Consider the following 24,834-nt stretch of genomic DNA (forward strand, 5'->3'; position numbering starts at 1 on the left):
CCGGCCCCAGCTCCGGCCCCGGCTCAGCCCCGGCCCCAGCCCCGGCCCCGGCCCCATCTCAGCCCCGGCCCCGGCCCAGCCCCAGCCCAGCCCGCTATGTCACGGCAGCGCCGGAGCTGGAGGCAGCGCTGGGCCAGCCCGGGGAGCCGGTGCCGGTGCCGGCGGGGCTGCCACCTCGCTTTCATCTCTAGGTGGTGCTCTGAGGCCGGGCAACGGCCGGGCTGCTCCGGTGCTCGCCGTGCCGCTCAGCCGCCCTGCGCTGCGTCCTGCCGGCGGGGACACGCCGGGGCTGGGGAAGGCAGGGCCCCCACTCTGCTGACCGCGGCAGGAGGAGAAGCATCTGTAGCCCTTCCAAGAACTGGCTACCGCCTCAGGTCCTCCTGGTGTGACAGCCCCCGGCCGTGGGATACCGTGCCACGGGCGGCTGCTTCGACAGACTGCCTCCCCTGCCTCCCCATCCCTCTGCTGTCCCCCTTTAGCTGCCCCAGGGGGGCTGCCCCAGCCGGCCCTACACCACCCCATGCTCTCAGCATCCCGGCCGGCTGCCTTCCCTTCTCTCCCCGGCCTGCGCAGCCAGCAATAGTCTGTCCCGGCTCTGCGGATTTAGCACAGGGCCAGAGCCTGCGGGGTTTTCCGATAGTGGCACTCCATTAGGTCCCAGCTCTTACCATGGGCAGTGGCAAAAGTCCCATTGACTTCACGGGGCCAAGAGCAAGCCTTTAATGGCCTGGGAAGGTGAGGCTTTTTTTTCCCTGGGTTTTCTTTTTCGTGACATTGAAAACCATGGCCACTTTATATTGTCTGTCCAAAAGCTAGGAGAGCTCTCAGGCCCTCCTGCAAAGGTGAAGAAGGGCTGCTAAAGCTCAAAATAGCAGAGGAGTCATTTTGCTGCTCAGAGGCAATGAGCCTGCATGCAACTGCTGGGGCAGTGCCATATGCCTTGCTCCGCTCCTGGGCAAAACCTGGACAAAATGGAGCTGGTTGGAAAGGAACGCATTTGTTCAGCAGCAGGGACATTTATTTTCAACACCATTTCCTGATCATGGAAATCCAAACCCATTTTCTCCCTGTTTGAAATTATTGTTGTGTTTCTTGAAATTATTTTTAGTTGCAGTGTGTATCAAAATGTTCTGCTGAGCAAGTTTTGGGTGAGTTGAAAGGTGCCAATGACAGTTTCTTTTCAAAAGGGTTGTCCAAAAGTGTCACCAAAAATAAAATATGAAACAAGTTTCTCAAGTGTCATTTAAAACAACAACAATATTCATTTGAAAGCTGGCAAGACTGACAGCAGCGTAGTTGTCATGGGGTGGAGGATCTGAACCATTGCCTGGATCTTATTCATAGGGAAAAAGTCCTTCCTCTCCCCATTATCTTTCTGGTATTTGAATAGTTTTCAATAATGAGCCAAACAAGAAGTTCAGAAGTAGGACAGGAAAGAAATATAGGTTGTGGGCAGATAAAGAAGCAGAAGCAGTGTCTTCCTCCTGAAAAGCAAGCTGCCAGCCCCTTGAGATTAGGGGGAGGTCTTGGGAAAACAGCCCCTCCATCAGACCCTGGAGGAAGGACGAGCCCAGGGCCGTCGTGCCCTGGTGTGCAATAGAGGTGTCTTCTTGGAGAGCACAGGCCTAGACGGTGTCACCGACCTGAAAGGTGATGTTCCACATATTGTATGCAAAAGCCAAAATAGCAGTTGTGGTTACAGTTGTGAATGGCTTGGAGAGCTGATCTGCAGATTGCTTAAAAATGTCCAGTCTTCTTTATAGCAAACAGCCTTCCAAGGTGGATTCTCCTGGTGGTCTTTCACAGGCTGCATAAAGGAGTCCCCGGCATACAACCAGAGGCACTTACTGAGATAGATGCTGCCGTCACATGGCATTTGTGCGCATGTCATTGGGTGTTTATGGGATGAAGTTGTGGTGTAGGATGGGTTATGCCCCCATGTGTGGCATATGCATGTAGGTACATGCAGTGGGTACTTGGGCATGAATACCCTGTAATTTGAGCATACAGAAGTACCTTGCAGAAGGATGTGTGTACTGCTGTGTATCCGCAAAGCCTGTGGGCATGCGTGCAGCTTGCAGAGGCAGGAGAGCACTTTTTATTAGGAGGAGTGACTGCACCGGGCAGTCAGATGGGCTGTGTGTACCCAAGGAACATGCCATTTTGGTAACATAAGCACAGATGCAGGAGGAGCAGCTGATGGACAGAGGTTTTACCCCTCACCTCTGTTCTCCCACACTCTGGCTGTTCCTCTCCTTCCCTCTGCCCTGTCTCCTCAGCCTCTCCTCACTTGGGTCCTCCTCAGCTCTCTCCCCTCTCTAACGATGTGACAGTGTTGCCAGCTTTCTCCCAGTTTTATTGGGAACAGCAGGGGTTTAGCTGGGTTTTCCTCAGTGCCTTGGTGTCTTCTCCACCATGTTGCCAAACATGACGTGAAAAGGGCCAGCAGGCTGAAACATATGGAGTGGGCTGGGATACCAGCATGGCCGCGTGATGCTTCTTCCCTTAACCTCATTGCAACCTTTTTCCAATTTTCCCCCCAAGGGCCCCACCAGCTGAAGCAAGGGGTGGCAGTGCTGGCCTGTGTGCCACCTCAACACCCCAGCTGTGCTCGCCCATGGCCCTAGTGTATTTCAGCTGCCCCATACTTGCCTGGCTTTGCTGGGCACTCTCTCCTTGGAGGTGAGCCTTCCAAGAGCTAACAGGCTGTGGGCACTTCACCCCCACCAAGCACTGCCATCCACCTCTGAGGGATGCTGTACTTCAGTGGGAGCGTACCCAGCCACGCGGGTTCCCCCCTGTCCTGGAGGCCACCACCCCAGCCTGTGTCCTGGATGCCTGTGTCCTCGCACACAGAGTCCTCTCTCGGTCCATTAGTTTGTTTCCACTGCCATGGCCAGTGGCAGGCACCCGGCTCTGAAAGCTGTATTAAAAGCCAGGTCAATACCAGCCCCTGCTTATTCCCTCTGGGGGAAAATAAATAAATAACAAAAGGAGGGAGGGACTTCATTAATTAGCAGTGGGGAGGAGAGGTGGGACGGGGACACACATGGAAAAATGAGGCTGTGTATCAAGTCATACATGGGAAAAGCCAGGAGACACCAGGACTCATGAGCTCCTGTCCCCAGTCTGTACCTGAGGGGAGGAGCGGGAGGTGTCAGGAGTGATGCCTTTCCTTTCTCCCCCCACCCTCCCCTGATGCTCTGCTCCTCAGTTGTCACCTGTTTGCTCTTCTCTCATCCTCTCATCAGCTCCTCTTCCCCTCTTGACAAGGCTTCCCAAAGGTGTCAGATCACTGCTTGGGCACAGAGCAAACCTGTGCAGGGCAGCTGTCCCCCCACAGAACCTATGTGCTGTGACAAGAAATGGCCGTGTCTGGGTCTAGACCAGTCTTGTTAGTCTATCCCCACTTTTTCACAAATGCACTCCCTTATTACCTCATTTTCTCTTCTTTTTCGCTTCCTCCTCCTCCGCCCGCCTGCTGTGCCTGCTTCTTCCTCTCACTCCTGCTATTTCCTTCCTTCCCCTTCTGCTTCTTCTCCGCTTCCTCTTGCTTCTTGAACCAATTCCAAATTGATACTGAGATGCTGTTTTTCTGCTTTGTAGATCAGGGGTTGGGTGGGACATCATTTCTTCAGCCATTCCCTCCACAGCACAACTGTTGGATGCCCTGAGCAGCTTCCTGAGCTACCTGTTTGTCTTCCTGTCCTTGTACCATCTACAGTTTTCAAGGAGTAATTCTGCTGCTCCTAAAGGAAAAGGCTCATCAGGTTTTTGTGTCTTCTGTGAAATGACAGCCAAGTGATGTTACGGGTTTAGCTCTGGTTGATGTCCTCCCTCATTTCCCTTAGTTCTTACTTGCCTCTAGAAAAAAAGGAGGCTTAGGGTTTTTTGGTTTTGGAGGGGGTTTTGAGCCTTATATCTAGAGCAATGTCTTACACATCTTTGTCTCTTCATCAAGCGTATTTATAACCCTTCCCTGAGCAAAACTCTTGTTATCTCCAGACCGAGCGGGATTGTTTGATCCAGGTAATTTTAGAGCAAATGATTCCCTACCTACCTACATTCTGTATGATCTTCTCCCTGAGCAAACTCTGTGAGCTTCTTATTTTAGGTCTTTACCAGAGAGGCCTAGAACAAGGGAGTGCTCTTGGTGGAGCTCCTGGGCACCAACACCATACAAACAGCAAACACCAGCACTAGTAACTGTCGTTGGTTTCTATACCTTGGGATCTCTCCTTTGCTTCCACACCTCCCCCTGGATATTAGACTTTATTAAAAATAAATAGTTACAAATTCAGTTTTACAGCTGATGGCAGCAGGGAGAAGAATGGAGGAGGTGAAAGGAGCAAGTTGAGGGTCTGCTGTCCAGTCAGGTCACTTGTCTGTCATCCTGGCCACACTGTGCCAGGGAGCAGTCTGAGTGTGCAAGCACAGGGCCCTGCCTCCTCTGCCAGGAATCTCAGGAGAGGAGCAGGGTGTATTTTTCATGAAGTCTGGGAGAACTGGGTCTGAGTCCGTGGAGCTGAGCTGCTTCTGGAGACGACATATGCCAAAAGCCAAGGAGAATGCTGAGTAGGCTATGCGGAGTGTCCTTGTCTCCTAGCTTGGCATTTGCAGTGGAAGAATATGGATTTCAGTTCTCATTCTGTTTTATATACAAAGAAAGAGTCATGTGCAACACGAAATAAACATGCAAGTAAACCCCTTCCTTAAGATCCTTCCCCACTCCCTCCAGGAGTCCCGATCTCTCCCATCCATCCTCATCTGGTCAGGTCTTGGGCATTGCTTCTCTCCTAGTGATGGTCGTGACTCTGGACAGTCATGGGGCCTACCCATGTCGAGAGGGGACAGAAAGTCTGCTGTTGTCTCCGCAGCAGAAACACTCGCTGCGGGTCCCAGCCTGCCCATTGAGGGCAGGGACTCCTGTCACCTCTCCAGAGATGAGAAACCAGGCGTGCTGCTCTCCTGTCTCCGGGCGGGAAGGGGGTCCTAGCACAAGCTGCACATACAGGAGGAGTGGTGTACCCTCACTCCTTTTCCAGGCAGTATGACTTCATGGGGAAAGGAGTATATCAGAGCAGCTCCAGGCCTTGATGTACACAGGGGCTGAGAGGCAGTCACAGGAGGCATTTTTTGGTGGGCAAGGGACTTATCCAGCTACATATGGGTGCAGAACAGAGAAGGAGATGGTGGGTGACAGGTGTGGAATGGGGAGGCTGGAGGGGTTAGATGGCCGACTCCCTGCGGTATGAGATTGCATCTAGGGGCAGAGTTGCCTGGAGCCGCTCCAGGTCCAGGTGGCTTCCAAAATCCATCATCTGGATGACACCTGCCTCCTCCTTCGTGTTGCCCCCTAACACCACACCCACTTCATCATCATCTTCATCTTCATCTTGACTGACAAGAGCCAGCTCATTCTCGTAGCAGAAGGCACTAGGAGGTGGAGGAGAAGGTAGGATAGTCATCTTGCTTTCTTGCAGCTCCCGGGCTGAGCAGCAAGGCGTGCCAGCTACCTCGTAGGTCTTGTGAAAGCGTGAATAATCCACTTTGTAGTGGTTCTTCTCCTCAAACACAACTGGTTCAAAACGATGACCCCAAAGGATTTCACTAGCAAGGTAAGAGCTTCGTGCCTGTGTGGTCATGGCTGTGGCTTCCACCATCCCCTCCAGGATAACAACAATCTCAAAGTTCTCTGTCTCCAGCTCCTCCTTGCCAATCCCGTAGAGTGGGCTCTCCTCATCAATCTCATGAACGATAATAATGGGTGAGACCAAAAATATACGATCAAGGCCCACGTCGTAGCCCACATTTAGGTCCCGCTGGTCCAGGGGGAGGTATTCCCCTTCCTCCGTCATGTAGGGCTTGATAAGCTGGGCTCGGACATGGGCCTCTACAATGTGGCTCCTCCTCAGGTTGCCCACCCGCCACATGAGGCACAGTTTGCCATCCCGCACAGAGATGACTGCATGGTGACTGAAGAGGAGGGTCTGGGCCCGCTTCTTGGGCCTTGCCATCTTGGCCATGATAGTGCCAATCATGAAGGAGTCAATAACACAGCCCACGATGGACTGGACCACAACTGCCATGATAGCCAGTGGGCACTCCTCAGTCACACAGCGGAAGCCATACCCAATGGTTGTCTGTGTCTCCACTGAGAAAAGAAAAGCCCCTAGGAAGCTGTTCACATGCATGATGCAGGGCTTGAGGAGAGAGGGACCACCTCCCACTGCCGGTGTACTGAGGTCACCATGGAAGAAAGCAATGCACCAGAAGAGGAACCCAAAGAAGAGCCAGGAGACCAGGAAGGCGGCAGAGAAGATCATAAGCATGTACCGCCAGCGCGTGTCCACACAGGTGGTGAAGATGTCAGCCATGTAGCGCTGAGACTTGTTGCTCAGGTTGGCAAAGTAGACGTTGCACTGGCCGTTCTTCTTCACAAAACGGTTGCGGTGCTTCCTTCGTGGGGCATGGCCCTTCCCATTCCGGCTGTGCCCATTCATGCTGCCCAGTGCAGAAACCTTGTGCCCATCCTCTTCAGTTGAGACGATGCTGTATCTGGAAGAGAAGAAACAGGCACTTCCAGCAGAAATACATGAATAACAACTACTGAGACAGCAAGGGCAGGAGACACGTGGGTGGCTCATGGGGCTATGGTAGCATGGTGTTAACTATCACAACAGTATGGTTCCCTGGTTATTGCACCATGGTGCCACCCTGACCAAATTGGTGGAGCTTGGGTGCAATATTTGCTGAGTCTTACTGCCAGGAGGTTGTATCTAGCAAAGTCCTGGCAGGGCAGCAAAGCAGGAGAAGTTTGTTGTGCTGTGCTACCTTTTAGACTTTGTGGTGAGGAGGGATCCAAGGTTTCAAAGCCTGACAGCAGCTGGGCCAGCTGGAAAGCCTGGGAGCAAACACTGGCATTCTGGCCACATTTTGGCCCTAACATTATATAAGGCTGGGAGTTTCTGTTTTCTCCTCTGCTTTCCTCACTGATTTCATGGTGTGCTGGTGACAATGTTTATACACTTCCTGTGCTCAGGACAATTCTGTTGCCACAGCAACACATGTGGCTCCTGCATCCAAAGCCAAAGGTGTAAGTGCTGGCAGATTTCCTGGCAGAAGCTCCACACACACTTTCTGGGAGACATTTGCCCCTCCAGCTCTCCTCCCTCACAGGCAACACTGCCACTGCCCCTCATGTACTGCTGGGACAGTTGCAGATACTCCTTAAAGATGCAACGGCAGAAGATGCTCTAACTACCGAGGAAATCAAGCCAGCGCACAAACCCACCAAAACCACTCTGCCCTTGTGGTCATCAAGCCACAGCCTCCCAGGAGACCCCTCAGGCTGGCAGTGTCTCTCCAACCCCGTAATGTTGACAAGTCAGCTGGAGCCCTCCAACACAGGCTCCGTAACCCCCATCCTCGTCTCACAGTGAGGGAAGCATTGGTGGCTGGAGTTGTGATTCCTGGAGACGTGGGGTTCTGCAGTGCTGCTGGAATCTGTAATTTCTGGTCCTGCACCATACAGCACTTTGCTTCTCTATGATACTCCTCTAAGCACTGCCCCCACGTATGGCATGTTTGGGACTGGAGAAGGAGAGAGGAGCCATACCTTTGAGCAGGAAAGCCCCTGGCAGGTAATTTGAGAACAATATACAAAGGGCAGGCTGAAAGGCCAGATGAGGAGGACCAGGCCACCTGGGGCATCAGCAGTCCTTGAGAGGAGGATTACTCACCGGTTGACTCGGACGCTGCCCATGGCTCGCTGTATCATCAGGTGTCAGGGGGCTGCGGGAGCTGGGAGGGCACGGGATCTCATGCAGCAGCACTCACATGGGACTGGGCAGCTCCGGGTTTCACCTCTGGCGAGCTGGGACCCATGCTGCCATTGTGATTGCTCCTGGGCACGCGCCTTGCAGAGAAGGATGAAGCAAAACCCAGTCAGAGCCTCCCTTGACAGCACCCGTCTCAGTCCCAGAGCAGGGGCTGCAGGGCTCCCGGCCTTTTGCTCGGGAGAGGTCTGGAGGTGTCCGTGGGGCACCGCGCCGCAGCCTGGCTCAGGCAGGTGAGGAGCTGACAGACACAGAGTGGGTTGCACGACCTGCAGCCCCCGCGCTCCCCGGCATCTACTGCTGGGAGAGGTGCAGGGCCAGCCCGTCCCTGCTCTCCAGATCAAGGGCACAACGGCTGAGCAGCTTGCAGGGCCCTTGCCCTGAGCCATTATATTAATATAGCTTACACTAGGACAAGAGCTCAGCCAGGCTAAATACCTTGCACACAAGGACTAACAAAGCACAGACATGCACAGCAGCCCTCAAGGATCTTCATCAGCCCAGCCTGACCCAGAGGAGACTTATTTCCAGGGGGTGCAGAACACCCCACTGTTTTGAAGAGAAGAAAAGCTATCAGTAGAGCCAAAAAGGAGAACTGGTGGAAAGGAAGGGCTTAGGGATAGCCAAGGAGAAGCTGGTTAGAGCAAACAAACCTTGCGATGTGCGCTGTGTACAGCATCCAAGGAGTGGCTCAGCAGCAGAGCCCTGGGGAGGATGTCCAGCAGATGTTACGTCCTGACCCGGTCCTCCCCAAACTGAAGAATGGGGAAACTGAAGACTCAAGAGCCAACCTATCCTGCCTGCCCAGAGCTGCTGGGAAGTGAAATGCAGTGAGGGGGTAATGACTCACAGATTAGGAAGGGCTTTGTACACCCATGCTAATCCTGCACTGTAACCTTTGGATTACAGCAGCCAGCGCAGAGCGCAGGATGCAGACAAAGCCAGCTAGTTTACTTCCCCCCAGCCTCACCGATGAGCAACGAGTGGTTGCCATACCTGGGACAAATCCAAGGATTTTGGGGACAAATCCAAGGTTTAGAGCTGCTTGCAAGTGGTCATGCACGGACAGGAGAGAGAAACACCAAGTGATGTTGTCTGGGATGGAAAAGCTGGTGAGATCCATCCTTGTCTCATCATCAGTGTTGCAGAACAGGGCTTCATGTGGCTAAGCGTGACCACCACCAGCTTTCCTCAGCTAGGAGCACAGATGAGAAAGCAGCAAGTAAGTAGCTCCAGACATCACCTCTGATGCGCAAGCACTGCTGCTGTCATGTCTGCGATGGAGGTTAAACAGCAGTCTCTCCTTCAGAGACCAAGCTTACTGAAGCAGTTTAAGCTGTGTGGCAACACAAATATGGTTGTTCAGACCAAGGATATTGGGGGACCAGGAGAAGGTAGCAACCTTGTAGTCCGCAACTCACCATATAGATGTAAAAGTGAACAGCTGCCCAAAAATTCCCACCAGTAAAAAGCACTTAAGCACGGAACTGTGCCAGCACCCACCCTCTTCCTCAACTGCCCTACAGCATCCAAGCCTTTAAGGAGGGTCAGTTTGGCCAGATACAGGAAATTATGATGTGCATCTGGGTAAACCTAGAGCAGAAACTGGGGTTAGTAACCTAAGTTCATCAGAAATGTTGAGGGATGACTAGACGCTGAAGAGAGGTCGCTTCACGCCCACAGATGGTCCTGCTAGGATAAAGCTGAGACATATCTTCAGTGATTACATGGTGAGTTTGGACTGCAGGATGCCACAGGTCTTTAAGAGGTGAGAAAGGCAGGCAGGTATACCTGTCCATGCTGGCTCCAGCCAGGAGAGGAAGGGCATCCTCTCCAACTGGTACCTTCTTTAGTTAGCCTGGACAAGCCAAGCTCATCCTTGGCCAGCACTGACACTGATAGCAGAGGAAAGGCACTACCACAGCTCACATGTATGGGTACTTCACAACTTCTTAAAGGCTTCTGACCACCGCCCCCTTTCCCCAGCTGCAGGAACTGGTGCACAATTTCTAGAGGCTTTGAATTTCTGACCCAGGTACTGGCCAGCTCCAAAAGAAGAGGAAGGAGGACCTGAAGAGCTTCTGCTCACTGAAATCATGTGCAGCAGCACCTGGATCTCTGCTACACACCTTCCCCACCTCACTGAGAAGTGGCAAAGGAAGCAGACGAAGTGCAAGGGCTTTGCTTATCTCTGGTTCTGGGTGGTACAGCTGTGGGAAGGGGTGGATGCACTGTTTAAGAGTGCTGCATCCTATGCTGCTGTGCATCCTCCTGGCTCCCACACAGGAGCTCAAGTCAGCCAGAGCTGTGGCACACACAGCCTCCTGCGCAGAGCCCACCATGGCTGGACCTTGCAGCTAAGAACATGGGGAAGGTTTGCTGCTGGGTCCACAGGGCCAGAACAGAGCATCGGCAGCTAATACTACATCACTACCTGCAATTTGTACATAATCACAAGAAAAGTATTTCCATGAAGAGAAAAGGCTACAAATCTGAACACACACATTCGATCATGTGAGAGCAAAAGGGCTTAGTATAGGATGTAGTGGGAGATCCGTGGTCTTGGTCCACACACCCATCCGTAGGACCCACACAGAACTGAGTTCATCGCTCTTTTTCTGCTTCAGCTTTGGAAATTTTGCCAATAGATTTAAGGACCTCAGCAACAAAATGCAGCAACTTCACTCCAGAGGCAGGCTGTCTGATGGACAAGTTTGGGCCAGCTATGATCTCGTGGAGGTTCTGCAAGGCAAAGTTTGTGTTGTGCTTCACTGCCCCCAGGTCAGTTGTTTGGCCCACTGTCAGGTTTTCATTCTCCATCTTGGAGCTCTCCAGCTCTCCCCGGAGAATAGAGATCTCCTGCTTCAGTTCTCCACGTTGCTTTCTGCCACCAGAGCCTGCTGGGTCATTAGCTGGAGACTCCACTCAGTCTACTAGACAAAGGATTGTAGCTTTTGGGCTTCCCTCTCCTCTTTGGCCAGGCTGGCCTTCAACTGCCTCTCCAGACTCCGCTCCACATGCTCCTAACCATCTTCCTGAGCATGGTGTTCTCCTTGAGCACATTTCAGGTCAGCTGCAGTGACAGGGACTCCCTGTCCCCAGTGGCCTCCTTGTGCATCATGTGGGGCTCTGCTTCCCTGGTGTGCTCTGGGTACCCCAGAGAAGGGCCACTGGCATGGGCTTCTGAGGTAGAGGCATCCGTCCCAAAGTGTGTGCCCACACTATGCTAGAAAGAGTCATAGGAGCCACATGGTGCCTTACTGGCAGTTTGGAGAACTTGCAACCTTTGATGCACAGGAAGGCGTCAGGTCCAGCTGTGGTCCTTATCTTTGGACAAGATTCCAGGCATTTCTGTGTCTTTGTAGAATGGTTCCTGAAAATTCTGAACTTTCTCCTCCGAGATCCAGTGCATGCCTTGGGCAACCTCTTGGCATAATTCTGGTTTTTACTCTTTCACCATCTAAGAGTGCCTGGGATTTAGGGAAAATGGGATGGATTCCCCTAGATCCTCCACCCGAGTGTCACTCGAGCTGTCATAGTTCTTGCACTGGGGTAGAGGATATGCTGAGTGGCAGAGATAGCTGGATTCATCATCATTATCATTGTCATCATCATCTTCCAAGCCCTGAGATACTGGGCAGACTCCCTCCATTGTCCCAGAAGTGCCAAGCAGCCATGACACTTTTCAGGTTTTTGGGCTGCAGCAAGTGGGAGGATCCAGATTATCCTCCTGGAGCCTGGGTCATGCAGGCAGGTAATACTGACAAGCAGCCTGCCAACTTCTATTGCCTCAGTGACACTCATGGGGGAAGAGGCAGACACTGAAATCCCCCTATTTAGATCACGAGGGTGTTCAGGAGGGAGCAGAGGACCAGGCATCTCTGTGTCTTTGCTATGGGGAGAACAGGAATCATCAGGGTCTGTGATGTCATCCTGTGACTTCACTGCCTGCTGTGAGGTCATGAACAGGGGAGAGGAACCGATCAATTGCAAAAGTGCTTTTTTGGCAGCAGGAGGATAAGCTGGATCTTTGTGGCTGCAGAGCCAACACCAGCTCAGGGGTGCTGCCAGTGGGCAGGGAGGAGCTCATGAAGCCAAGTGAGACCTCCAGCATGCAGGAGGGACAAGGACCAGCTGGCCCTAGGCAGGCAGCATGGGGCAGAGGGGACAACCCGGCCCCACAGGCTGCTGAGATATCTCCAGCAGCAAGGTCAAGCTGCCTGCTGGTGTTTTGGTGCCAGGGCTCACCCTGGGCAGAGGCAGGAGACATCACCAGTGCTTTGGCCAGAGGCGTTGCCCCAAGTCGTCTGGCCAGCGAGGGGTCCATGCTGTGGTGCTGCTGATCTGATTCATCCCCTGCTGCCAGCTGGTGCAGGGAAGTGTTAGTAATACCAAGCACCACAAACTCAGAATGGCACGAGCCAGGAGACGAACGAAAATAAACCCACTTACCACTTCCACCCCAACACACCCCCACAGCGCGCAGTGCCACCATGGGAAAGACAGACAGGCAGGCGAGAAGCCCGAGGCTGGGGACTGCCATTGCATTGGGTCAGCATTCACATTAGCCCCCTGGAGATGTCACACTGGGATGTGATGTAGCCACTGTCCCTCCTCAGTAGCTGGTGGCCCAGAGCCACCACTGACGTTCCTGCCTGCAAAAATGGATGCCAGCAGCTTGGCAAGGTCAGGAGCGGTGCCAAGAGCCCAAACCCTCTGGAAACTCAGTTCAAACAGCTGTGAAATTGTCCCCTTGCTACCTGAAAACCTGAAACACAAATGGGATGAAGGGGGAAGGCCCAAACAGACAGCTGCCTGTCACATGGATGAGGGGGAGGAAAGCCTGGACGAGGACAGAGATGTGAATCCCGGAGTATGCCCGAGGACCTTCTTGGAGCCTTGCTCTGCCTCCTGGAACCCACATGTGGAGGGAGAATCTGGGGGGTCAGTGGTGACTCCTGGGGAGTGGGATGACACCATGCTGGTGGGTGCAGCATGGGGCACTCTGGGAGATGCTAGGCAGGAGACTGGTTCGGAAAGATGCTTCTCCATCCCTCTGCTGCCATGTCCTGAGCATACATGAACACCCATGTATTTCATGGCCTGAAGAAGCCCCCCAGTGCTTTGGGAAGCTGCTGCAGCGTGGACATCACAGCCGCTGTCTTGCATCATTGAAGGTGTCAGCCAGGTGGGTCTCCAGAGGCTAACAGCCACCTCCAGCCCTGCAGCCTGGGCTGCCTTTCCCTCCTTCCCAACTGCTTTCCCCCTCCTGCGCCCTAGATTGAGTGATGCCAGGACACTGCTGCCGTGCTGCAGTCATCCCTGCCTTCCCAAGTGACACTGCGCTCCAGCAGCACAAGCCCTTGCACCAGCCCACGCTGCCACCCCGGCACCGCTCTGACCCTAAGCAGATGCGTGGGGCCAGGCTGCCGCTGTCACTTTCCGAGGGATCTGTGGGCTAATAATGTCAGGGCACGTGGTGCTGATGCAATGCCTCCATTGCTCCATCCTCAGTACACAGTGCAGTGCCTCGCACATCCCAGGCTTTCTCCAGTCTCTGCCAAGGCAGATCATAGATTGTCAATCCTTTAAATTTGCAGTGGAAGAATCTGATGAAACAGAACAGAAAAGTCCACACTGAAGCACTCCCCCACTTCTCTTTTTATAACAACCGTATCTGGTGCTCTGGGATGTACACCGTGAACGACAACGATGGAAAAATCCCAGGGTATTTTTACACTCTTAGTCTTTGCTTTATCTGGAGTTGTCTGGCAAATGCTTCCCTCCTGTCTGTGGTCAATACCAAAGCCGCTGGTTGTGCTGTGCTTCTTGCCTTTATTCTTCTTACCAGCTGCGTAGCACCGCCTGGTTTTGAGATCAGCGTCCACAGACCCATCCTGCTGGCTCGGGCATGGTGACAACACAGCAGACGTCTTCTCACCTCTTGCGAATTCAGGGTGGAAACACCTGCAGCAGAAAGAGGACCCCTTTGGCTTTTTGCAGAGCCTTGCAGACCCATGGCATTCGTTTTGTCCTCTCCATCCTCTTTGTAGCTCTTTCTCTTCTCCTCTTCCTCACAAACATTCCCGGGGTTCATGCTGGGGCTTGTAGGGCAGCTTGGTGCTGTGGGGCTGTCTTGTCACAAGAGGCAATGGCTGAGCTCTCACTCCTCCACGCTGGCAGGGCTGGGTGCTAGGCACTGTACGAGCACACGCGAAGGCACAGTCACCATGCAGGAGAGTTTTACCATATTAAAAAGGCAAGTGACATATGGAAGGTGAGGGGAGGAAGCTGTAATCAACTCTATACCATTTTTATATACACACTTCTGCCTTTTCGTTCAATAATTATAAATAGATTGAGTAAGTGCCAACAGTCCCCATCTGCCCCGCAAGGCATGATCCGCTGACCAGTTTCTCTCTCCAAATGAGGATTTTATTAACGTGCCTCTGCCCGGTTTATATTTTGGGGTGGAGTGAGAAGGGGGATTTTTTTCCCCCCTGTGAAGCTCTGGAGACTGGGGATGGGTAATATCAAAACAAAACAAAATGATTTGAAGTTAAACCATCTCAGTGTGTGACTCAGAGCTATTCATAGCTCCCTGAAGCCAGCTGCAGCAACGGAGCCAGAAGGATTCTGCCCGTATTATTATTCCAATTACCATCTGAATTAAAAGTTTGAGCACTGATCAGCCCACATACTGACGGGAGGGGGAGAGAAGAAAGCAAAGAGAGAAGGAGAGAAAGAGAAAGAGGGAGAAAAACCAGATAAAAATGGGATCCACACAAAGGTCCCCAGGATGGCAACGTCGGGAAGTGGCATGGAAAGGTGACAGCATTACCTCCTGCCTGCTCCGGCAACCCCTGCTCTGGCTGCACCATCTGGGTGACAGTACCACAAGAGTGGCCACCCACTCCCCAGGATCCCGGCCAGCAGGTGGGGTACCTCATGGCAGGGCTGGTGGGACTGGCACGGATGCTCACCCACTCTCCTCCGGCCAAAATGGAGCTGGGGGAACAAGTGACAGGGGCTGAGGAGCAGCTGAGCAGGAACGTAAGGAGAGGACATTGCTGGGGTGGTGGCTGTGGATAAGTCCGTGTTTTTTCTTGTCAGGTGAGGTAGGTGTGTGTTATTCTTTGTGGCTGGCATCACAGGGAAAATTAAATGTTCAAAAGGCCCCTGGCCTTGCTTGGGTGGTGGTCTTGGCCAAAAAGGAGCTGGACTTTTGTGGCAGCCAGGGCGCAGACCACATCCCACCAGCTCCCAAGGAAGCACTGGCCCTGACATACGCCCCAGCAGCCATCCTGCCAAAACTGTGGCCTAGACCCTGAAGGGCTGGTGCAAAACCCACAAGACCTGAAAAGTAGAAGACGCTGGGGTGTCCCCAAGGTCCCCGTGTCCTAGGCAGCTGTGGTGCACTCAGGTCACCTCCTCCAGCTTCCCAGCACGACTTCATCAGCAAAAAGAACATCTCCCCTAACCCCCCTACACCAGGAGGTCCCTTTGCTGAGCACCCTGCCCTGTGGGAGCCTTGCCGAAAGGCCATTCCCAGCAGCGTCCCCACGCTTCAGCGTCTCTCCAGCACAGAGCTCCTCCTGAGCCTGTGCCAGCCTGGCCAGGAGGGCTGCCCGTGTGGGGCCTCTCAATGGCTTCTGGCGAGTCAGGAACAAGGATCATTATCAACACACAGGAACAGGGGGCAAGGGTGGCTAACATCATCTGCCTGCCCACTGCAGTTGCGCTCCTGACAGGGCAGGAACAGTCTGCTGGTGCCTCTATAAAGCACCCAGCAAGGCAGGCGCCTGCAAATGGGTTATGTATGATGATAACAACAGCGACAGCAGCAAAGGGTGAGCAATACTCAGGGCAAAGCCTGCTCTGCACCAAACCCCCAGCCAAGAGAGGCTACAGCTGCTGCTCTACACCCGGCTGCTGCACGAGCTTCCAGCATGGCCTGGCTGCTCAGCACTAGTCCATTGGCAATAGGGGGAAAAAAAATTTCCCCCAAAACCCCTTGTCACTACTCTAAAAAGGAGCCCAGTGGAGCCACCAGCCTCCTGAGGGCATCCCAGCTTCGCCCCTTTCAGGTATGTCTGCTAGGCACCAGAAACAGCAGAGGGAGCATCCCAGGTAAGCTGCAAAATTGCACTCCTGAGGAGAGCAGATCAACTATTTCACTACAAGTCTGCTGACTTGTATTGCTGTAGCTTGCTCAGTCTGGTTAAAAAAATGCATCTGAAAGATGTCAAGCCCTAGTGCTTCCTGCTGCCTGTGGTATGGGAGGACCGTCCCCCTCTCCTTCCCCTGTCCCCGGGCTCTGCAACTTGGCCGGGGCTGCCCGTGCAGATGGGCTCAGGCACAGGGGGGAGAGCAGTGTGAAGTGGGACATGGCAGCTGCATTTGCGCACTGCTACACCTGCAGTATCCCCCGTGCTATCATTATGAGTTGCTGTTGTACCCCTGCTCGCCTGGGCTGCAGCGCTTGCCCCTGCTGGTGCCCTGCCTGCTCACCTGCCTCTCGCCTGCTGGCACTCAGCGCTGCCCACAGCTGCTCTCTGGTTGCCTTCACCCAGACACAAGGCTCTTTTTGTGTGATGGGAGCGATGGGGGCAGGGGGAGGAGAAGAATTCTAGGGCCGCTGGGTCTAGTCCTATGGCAGGCACCACCTCTATATAATGCCATTGAACTTTGTGGAGGGGTGAAGCGCCTGCCTGTCCAGCCTCTGGGCTCCCTGGTGCTCTTCAGCCTATGCACTCACTGTGCTGCTGGCAGGGCCACTCTGTACAGCTCTCATGGGGCTATAGGACTGGTTTGCTCTTCTCTACAGCAGAGTCACTTTTGACATCCTTTTTCTATAAGACTCTTTCAGCTGACCCCTCTGCATCAGTACCCAAGCAGGCTGCCAGCAAATGCCATGGCCCAGCGCAGAAAGGCAGCAGGAGAGAGGAGAAGGGAGAGCAAAGATGAAGGCAGGAGAGGGAGAACAGGCAATGGAGGTGCAGGCTGGATGAGACTGGCAGCTCATTGCACCGGTGCTGGCACCACTTGCCTGGGAGAAAGGAAGGGAGGGAGGGAGGGAGGGAAGGTGGGAAGAAAGGAGGCAGGAAAGGTGTTAGGGTCTTTTCTCCGAGCCTTTCACAGGGGACAGAGTGGGGGATGCTGACTCCCTCATTTTCACACAGCACCAGGCTCCCTCTGAAGTGTTTCGGGAGAAATGTTGCCATAGAAATAAAACAGCCGTCCAGATTGAGAGGGGCAAGCCCGCCACCATGGTGGCAGGGGCTGGCACAGGCACAGGCAGAGTGCTGGCAGGAGCCCCCAGCCGACGGCATGGGGCCGTGCCAGGCTGGAGGGTACCTTGTCCTCCATCCTCCACTCCCTCATCTCCAGCGAGAGCAGCGGTGGTGCTGGCATGCCAGCATGGCTGGCGCTAGCCCCAGGTGGCACCTCCTCCCCACATACACTAGTGGGTGAATGCCAAAACTGCCCCTGCAGGCAAGCTGTCTGCCACCAGGCTCCCAAGGGGACAGGCATGGGGGTGCACGGGTCTCCGGGGCAGTCAGGACAGGGTCACACTGCAGCCAGCTCCCATCCCTTATCTGCCCAGGCCACAGCACCACCTTCACTGCTGGAGAATAAACCTAAGAGGCCTGAAAGCAAGAACCAGCTCAAAGGCAGCCCCTGCCCATCCCGAGTCCTCACTGTGGGAGGATCAGCATGTCCCACGATCAGGGGCTTCAAGACCAACTGTACTCAGTAAAGCCACCTTGTCTGGGGAGGAAAACCAATGCCAATGCCTCCGGGGGCTCCATCTGAGGTCCCTCCACCCTGATGAGGGGCACAGGAGCAGCGCCATCGAGGAACATGAATTTAGCCTGACACGGTTTCGCAGTGCTGCAAGGCAAGCACAGACAGCTTCACTCGGTCCTCACCATTCACAGAAAAATGAGCACCAGCGGGAGGCCGGGGAGCCACGCGTGTGAGTAAGGGATCGATCGCTAAGACAGAGCACCCATCTATTGATCTCCAGCTGTGCTGTCAGGTTAAGCCAACCCAGTCCAGTAACGAGACAGGACAGTGGGAACTTGCTGAGGGCAGATTGCAATTAACCACTCTGCTCTGCGTCTGCACTGATGTCAGCGTGCAGCAGTCGCAGGTATCTATCACCATGTCCTTTTCCCCCTCGCTGGCACCCTCCTGCTGGCAATAGCAACCCAAGAACACAGCTGACCCCAGGGTGGTGGCTGGCAACCAAGCGCGGGGTGGCTGAGTGGCCAGAGGGACCAGTGGGAGACCCATCCTGCCAGGTAACTGTCCTTCCTCAGCCACCTCCTTGCTTCCTGGCTTTCCTTACAAACTGCAGCGGGCAGCCACGAGGGGCAAGGACCACTGGCAGTCCCCTGCCAGCACTGCACATCATGGTGCTCTGTCTTGGCACCGAGGAGGGGGAGAGATGGAAAAGAAGAAAGGTGGCAAAGAGGGAGCTCCACTTCCCTCCAGATCCGCTCTCCAGCTTTCTCCAGCTTATCCCGTTCATGGCCACCCTCACCATCCCTCCTCTTCCCCACCACCCTCATCCCCACCAGGCTCACTTTTCCCTCCTAGGACATGTATTCCCCCTGTGCTTATTATGTGGCTACAAACAGGGATGGCCACATGCCGGGGTGACTCAGGCATCTGTGGATGCCACTTCCGATGGTGAAAGGAGAGGAGAACGTCCCCAAGTCTTCAGCAAGATGTGGTCCCCATGCACCCCCCATCCCCTCCTGGGCTCTGGGCAACCCCAAGCCCTGGGTCCTTCTCCACACCTCCCACCTCCTGCAAACACCTGTTCCTGAGAAGCTGAGGAGGGCACAGAGCAGAGGCTGAGGGTAGTTAGTCTTGGAGCCATGTCACCTCCACCACATGTCTCCTATGTGTGCTGTCACCATCTGCCCTTTGCAGCACACACCCCGAAGGGAGGAAGGGGCAAAGGGAGAGGCCCCGGAGCCACCGTTTGCTTTGCTACTGATGAAGTCAAGGATGGGTGGTGGAGATGAGAGACTCCAGGCTCTTGGCAGAGCAATTTGGTTGTCTCCAGGCAATTTGCCCAAGAAGGAGGGCATCAGGGGCTGAAGGTGGTACCAGGGATGTCCAAGGTGACCTGCCCGCACCACGCAAACCTACCCACATGCTCCCACCCCAGAAGGGATGCTGGCCTTGCCAAAAGAGAGCAAAACCAGAGTTTCTATGGCATTCTGCTCATGGCTTCATCCTGAGCTCCTTCACCCAAACCCAGTGTCCAGAAGGCCCTTTGCACTGTGCCTGTCTGGGAGATGTTGGATCACCACCAGCAGGATCAGCCACACTGAGACTAGAAGAGCTGGAAGGCAAGGGGGAGGGGGGCAGGTCTGGAGCCCGAAAAGCTCCACGGGCAGCAGGAGAGCCAACACAGCTGCTTCAGCCCCAGCTGCACCGAGGTGCTTGGAGAACAGATCTCCAGCGCCATTCTTCTCTGGGAACCGGCCAGGACCATTGCCCGTGTGAAGCAGGAGAAACAAAAGGTGAGCGAGACCCAGCCCCAGACAAGAAGGCACTAAGGAAACACAGAGAGCCGAAAAAATGAAGAAGTTACCTGCAAAGCGACCGAAGCCAGGGTGGCGAGGGGCAGGAGGGGAAGCTGGGGAGGTGTACGGGCAGGCACCCACCCCTGCCCCGTGGCCCGCGGCCACCCCGCTCGCCCTATTGCATACGCTGTGCCCACGGGCAACTTTATTATTCACTGGCACGCTCACATGAAGCCACGCATCTCTCTCTGAGTTATATTTATAGCTGTTCCTCGGAGCGAGCGCGGATGAAATGGTACCTTATTTTCCTAAGGAAAAGAACCCTTCCCGGTCTCACGCTGGTGAGGGGAGCAGCACCCCGGCACCGCCTCTTACCCGGGTCCTGCCGAGGGATGCTCCAGCCCTGCCGAGGCAACATCAGAGGAAGGGGAAAGCAGCCAGTTTCTCCATCTCACCATGAAATGTCTCAGCCGGACCGGAGGAAGGTCTCTCTGCAGCCCTCACTCGCCTCTGGCTTGGGGTTTTTTCCACCCGCTTCTCTCCCCCCCCCCCCCCCCCCCGCCCCCAAGAAGCTACTTCTCTGCCATGACCTGCTCCTCTCCTGACTCCTCTCCTGCCCACGCCAGCACTCTGCTCCTGCCTCTGCCTCTCCTCAGAATTTTTTGCTCCCAGGAGCGTCCATCCCACAGAGCACTGATGCGCCTTCGTGGCTCAGCGATGGGTTCAGATCTCCCCTCTCCTGCCTGGCTCCCTCCTTCCCTGGCGTTAATTGCCCGTGCCTCTCTCTGCCCCCCTGCTCTAGTCCCCAAATCCCCCCTCTCCCTTCCACTCTTCCTCCCTTTGCGCTCCACTCCCTCTCCCTGGCTGCCTCTCCCCCTCGCTGATTGCTATGCAGTCTGTAGCTGAGAAGTCAGTAACTCTGTGGTAGGATCCAACAGCTTTCCGCTACTTTAGCCCATCCTCGCGTGTGAGCTCAGAGCTGCGGAGCCACCATGGGGGAGATGACAGCACAACCATTGGCAGTGGCAAGGGGACGGCGCGGCTGCTGGGTGCCCCTGCTGGGAGGCAAATCCTTCCACTGGGCTGGCGCAAGGAGCTGAAATATCCATAGTCAGGGTTTTTTTTCCCACCTGGATTTGGGGTGCTGGACTGACACCTTGCCCTGAGGAAGGACCAGGCTCTCCCAGCTTGTGCAGAGCATTTGCAGTGGGGCATCATCTCTCTGCATCCACAGCTCAGCCTCCCCACCCTGCAGTGCTGGGGCTGTCCTGCCGGGATAAACGATGCCAGGGACAGGAGCGCAGGCGAGGAGGGACCAGCTCTTGGTGCTCCAGGATGGTGAGCAGCCACCTGCCAGGAAACCTGTCTCAGAAACCTCCCCTGGGTCTCCACAGCCAGCAGCATCTCAGGGGCTTGGAAGAGGTCACTTCTTGGTGGCAAGGCGAGGGACCAGGGGACCCTGCAGCAGTGAAGCCAGAGGCTTAAAAGAGCCCTGACCCAACAGGCAGTGGCTGTAGGCCATGGGCTCCTGGGGATGGCCCTGTGCCAGGCTGGTAGGGTCTATGGGTTTCCATCTTGGTGTCTCATCTGCCATCCCTAGCATTAAGGCCTGTGTTGGAAAGTAAAAAAAATTTAAAAAAACACTTTTTCAGTGTGCCCTGGGCCCCAATCCTGCAACAATCATTACCCTCCCTCCCAAAATCATCCCAAGATCCCATGGCATATGAGCTGCCCCTGCGCCCCCCCCCCCCCCCCCCCCCCGCAACACACTGTGGGGACCAGCAGCCCCCCACTGGCATTGGCAAACATCACCGTAGTGGGCGCAGCCTGCTCTCACCTGGCAAAGCCACCCCAGGGGAAGCAGAGGGTATTTTTTAGTAGCTCTCCATGCAGATGAGCAGCTGCAAATGGAGAGGTTTGCTTTCCCAAAAGCCCTGTCCTCAGAGCCCATGGGGGTCCCAAGAGCTACCAGCTGGGAGCTGGTACAGATGCCTCATGGCAAAACATGCTGGCCCTCTGGCACCGTGACAGGCCTTTCCCCTTGGTGCAGTAAAGGGATGAAGATGCTGCTGTGACACCTTGCTCCTTCCCGGGGTGGGCAAAGACACCAGGCACCTGCACACTTCTGCAGCCACCTTGACTTCATGTTGGGTTTCACCCTGTCTGCCTTTTGCTCCCCATCGCCAGCTTTCCCTGGGCCCTTGCTGTGTTTCCCTCCACCTGGGCAGCAAGAGAATGAATAGCTGCACATTGTGCATGGCACCAGCACCCTGGCACAGCCTAGAGGCAGCAGGCACAGCCAGGGCCATCAGCAGGGACATGGGGACATTGCATCAAGGATGCCACCGGCCCCTCACTGTCTTTGTGCCCCCAGTATGCCATGCCCTGGCCGCCCCAAGCCCGCCAGCCCCGGCAGCGGGGTGGCTCACACTCACCACCCCCGCCCGTCTCCACCAGCACCGTCTTTAATAAGAAGCGTGGAATATTTTAGCACCTATGGAAAAGCCACCACAGACGGCGGTGGCAGCCGTTGCCAGGGAGACGCTCCCAAAAATAGCCCCACTCCGCCAACCTTTCCCGATGCTGCTGTGGGGATGAGGGAGGCAGAGGGATGGAGGGATGGATGGAGGGATGGAGAAAAGAAGGGAAAGAGAGATGGGAGGATGGATGGAGAAATGTTTGGAGGAATGGATGGAGGAATGGGTGGAAGGATGGAAGGATGGAGGCATAGATGGAGAGGGATGGAGAGGGATGGAGGGGGACATAGGAGCTCTTGGGAAGGTAACATCCTGCCTGGGGATGAAGACAGGAGCAACCCCCATCCCAGCAGCCCCTGTTTGAGCACCTACGGCCCCATTTTCCTGCAACACCAGCTAAGCCAGCCCAAACCCTCAAGCCCTCTCTGCACTGGGCAGGTATGACTTTTAGTCTTTAAACCAGAAAATATTGTTTTGGTCTCCTTAGTACCTGCTGGGCTTCCTCTGCCATCCCCCTCTGACCATCTCACCTCTGTCCCCAGTGCTCCAGGACTGCCCGGCACGAGCTGTCCTGGTCATAGGAGCAGAGGTGGTGAGAAATGGAGGTAGCCTGTGGTGCTCAACTCCACCATGTTTCCCAGCCCCTCCAGGAACATTGAATCACTTCCCTCTCTGGGGCCGCTCTGGGATGACTCTCCAGGGCTGCCCGGCCTCCCAGGGGGTCTGGATGGGGCCTGAGCCATAGCCTGCAGTAGTAATGGAGGGGGACCCCTGGCCAAGCACCTCCAGGGGCAAAAGCACAGAAGCCTTCCCGGTGGCAGGAAAGAAATGCTTTAGGGGGAAGGAGACGCCCTTTGCACCCCTTCTCAGGCCATCGCCATCGCCTTCGCAGGGCAGGTGGGGGCAGGGAAGGGCACTCAGCGGAGCTGCTGCTGCTGCCTGGCCCAGTGGCTCTGCAGGAGAAGGAGCCTCCCAGGCCAGTGGAGGCAGAGGGAAACACAAAAATAGAACTAGAAGGGTGTGTGTGTGTGTGTATGTGTGTGATTAAAAGAAACCAAACAACCCCAAATTCTCATTTTTAATGCCAAATCCTAGCTTGCTTGCTTCCCTGTCACCCTGGCGACATTCCTTGCTGTCGCCATGGAAATGGGAGGCATGGAGAGAGCATCACCATGCGGGCCGTGGCAGCACCCGGCATTATTTTGGGAGGCAGGGAGACACCCGGTGCAAGGCGCTTCATGTTGTGGCAGGGAGGGAGGAGGGAAGGGTTATTTTTACTTGCTCCCACTTAGTGTGCCAGTTTTTCCTTCTCTAAGTGACTGAGTGCCCCTTGCCCTCCCAGAAGCTTTTCCATGACCCTCCCATGTGCCGCACAGGGATGTCCCATGAGGACAACCCAGCCCCACCACTGTGTCCCAGCTGAGCTCAGTTGGTCTGCTCCCATGAAGTCTCTCTGACGGTCACCTCAGCTGGTGATTCCTGGTGCCACAGCAGGAGATAATGCCATGGCTTGGGGCTCATCAGCTCTTCTTGGGAAGGCGCAAGATGAAGAGACTAAATTTTTGCTACCCACAATATTCTTACCTCTCCACAGGAGGCATCATCCCCTAGGTGGAACAAGAAGCTGCCAAGAGGAGCAGAGGGACAAGAGGACGATGAGGACTCTCAGACATTGCATCACAGGGGCTTGGAAGGGGATCTGTCGGAAGAAAGGACCCTAAATCTGTTCCTTCCCCCAAAACCTCCCATCTCTGCTCTATGGCTCAAACCTCTCTCTGCCCACCTGCAAAAGGACCTGGGATGCCAGGGACCTGCTGGGCCCACCGAGGCCGGGGCTTGGCTTTCACCAGCACCCGCATGGCCTTGCAGGGCCCTGCTGAAATCCCAGGTGGCTCCGCTCTGACGGCTGGAACCTCGGTTTCAGCCAGCCCCTGCCCTGCCGCTCCTTTGCCGATGCTCTCCTTTGGTCTAACCTGCTCCTCTCCCACCGCCCCAACCTCCGCCTCAGTGCCCTGGCCAGGGCAGGCAGGGCCCCACCTGTTTTGCGAGGCTGAGCGGGTGTTTTCCAGCCTGGCCTGGGAACGCGGCTGGAAAAGCCCGGTGTGGCAGGTGCTGGAGTGGCAGAGGGGAAAACACAGCATCCAGCCTAACAAACGGGCAGGGAGGAAATGTATGCAAATGTATTCAGAAAGGAATCCGGTGATGCTAATAGACTTGTTAGTCCTCTCAGGAAGCACCAGGAATAATATTTTTACACTTTAATCATTAAGGATTTTACTCCAAGCGAGCCCGTAAAGACGGAGGGAGACGCGGAGGAGACGGCCACGAGTGACGGCGGGGGTCAGGCAGGGCAGCAGGCAGAGCCAGCCCGGGGGCTAGAGCAGGTGGGGTTATCCAACCCTGGAGTAACCAAATTAGACCAGTGGCCAGATGTGATTTGCTCAGGGACAAGGTGACAAATTAGTACATCCATTTGGTTGTATTAAAGCTACTTTATATTAGCAATTGGATAATGAATGGCCCTGTCCCAACACGGAGGTCCCCTGCCGCAGCCATGAGACCTCCCTGCATAACTGCTGCTGCAGGGACAAGGTTTATCCCAACCAGGCTGGTCACCCAGGGCTGTTTCTGAATATATTAAAACTTTATAACCATCACTACTAAGCTCCTTTGTGTCAAATCTATAAGACCAGCAGCATCTATGTGCTTCTTTTGTCAACTCATGCATTATGTTGTTTGTAATCCAGAGTTAATATTTTCAGCAAAGTTCCTTTCAAACCAGCTCTTGGAAGGATCTTTCCTTTCCTCCAGGGCTGGACTCTGGGATCCGTGCTGCTCCAGACAGGACCCCCAAAGGCAGGGGTGCCTGGTGGGGGGACGCCGGGGAACGGCTGCGTATGACCCGCGGTGGACGCGGGGTGTGACATCCAGCCACAGTGGCCCGCTAACTCGGATCTCCTCGCTTCTTCCTTT

At 54.9% G+C, this 24,834-nt stretch overlaps 1 protein-coding gene and 1 pseudogene across 2 annotated transcripts; both read right to left on the reverse strand.

Annotated features, from left to right (window-relative positions):
• Positions 1-1,016: 1,016 nt before the first annotated feature.
• On the reverse strand, positions 1,017-19,905 carry KCNJ4 (potassium inwardly rectifying channel subfamily J member 4). Of its 2 annotated transcripts, none has more exons than XM_027816085.2 (3): positions 19,760-19,905; positions 7,743-7,918; positions 1,017-6,558 (listed from the first exon to the last, which is right to left on the reverse strand). In XM_027816085.2, exons 2-3 carry the CDS (start codon positions 7,778-7,780, stop codon positions 5,229-5,231), a joined length of 1,368 nt encoding a protein of 455 aa, XP_027671886.1. In that variant the 5' UTR covers positions 7,781-7,918; positions 19,760-19,905; the 3' UTR covers positions 1,017-5,228. The 2 variants fall into 2 exon arrangements, with proteins under 2 accessions (XP_027671886.1, XP_005446798.1); XM_005446741.3 differs by lacking the exon at positions 19,760-19,905 and adding an exon at positions 8,492-8,789.
• LOC114017964 (endosome-associated-trafficking regulator 1-like) lies at positions 10,408-12,165 on the reverse strand (annotated as a pseudogene).
• Positions 19,906-24,834: the final 4,929 nt, after the last annotated feature.

This window comes from Falco cherrug, chromosome 5, assembly GCF_023634085.1.
Source record: "Falco cherrug isolate bFalChe1 chromosome 5, bFalChe1.pri, whole genome shotgun sequence".
NCBI classification, from domain to species: Eukaryota; Metazoa; Chordata; class Aves; order Falconiformes; family Falconidae; genus Falco; species Falco cherrug.

Excerpts from the sequence above, each read along its gene's own strand:
- KCNJ4 (XM_027816085.2), bottom strand. The coding sequence starts at position 7,780 with ATGATACAGCGAGCCATGGGCAGCGTCCGAGTCAACCG. Across the intron at positions 6,559-7,742 it reads GGCAGCGTCCGAGTCAACCG|ATACAGCATCGTCTCAACTG; the intron begins GTGAGTAATCCT and ends CTTCTCTTCCAG.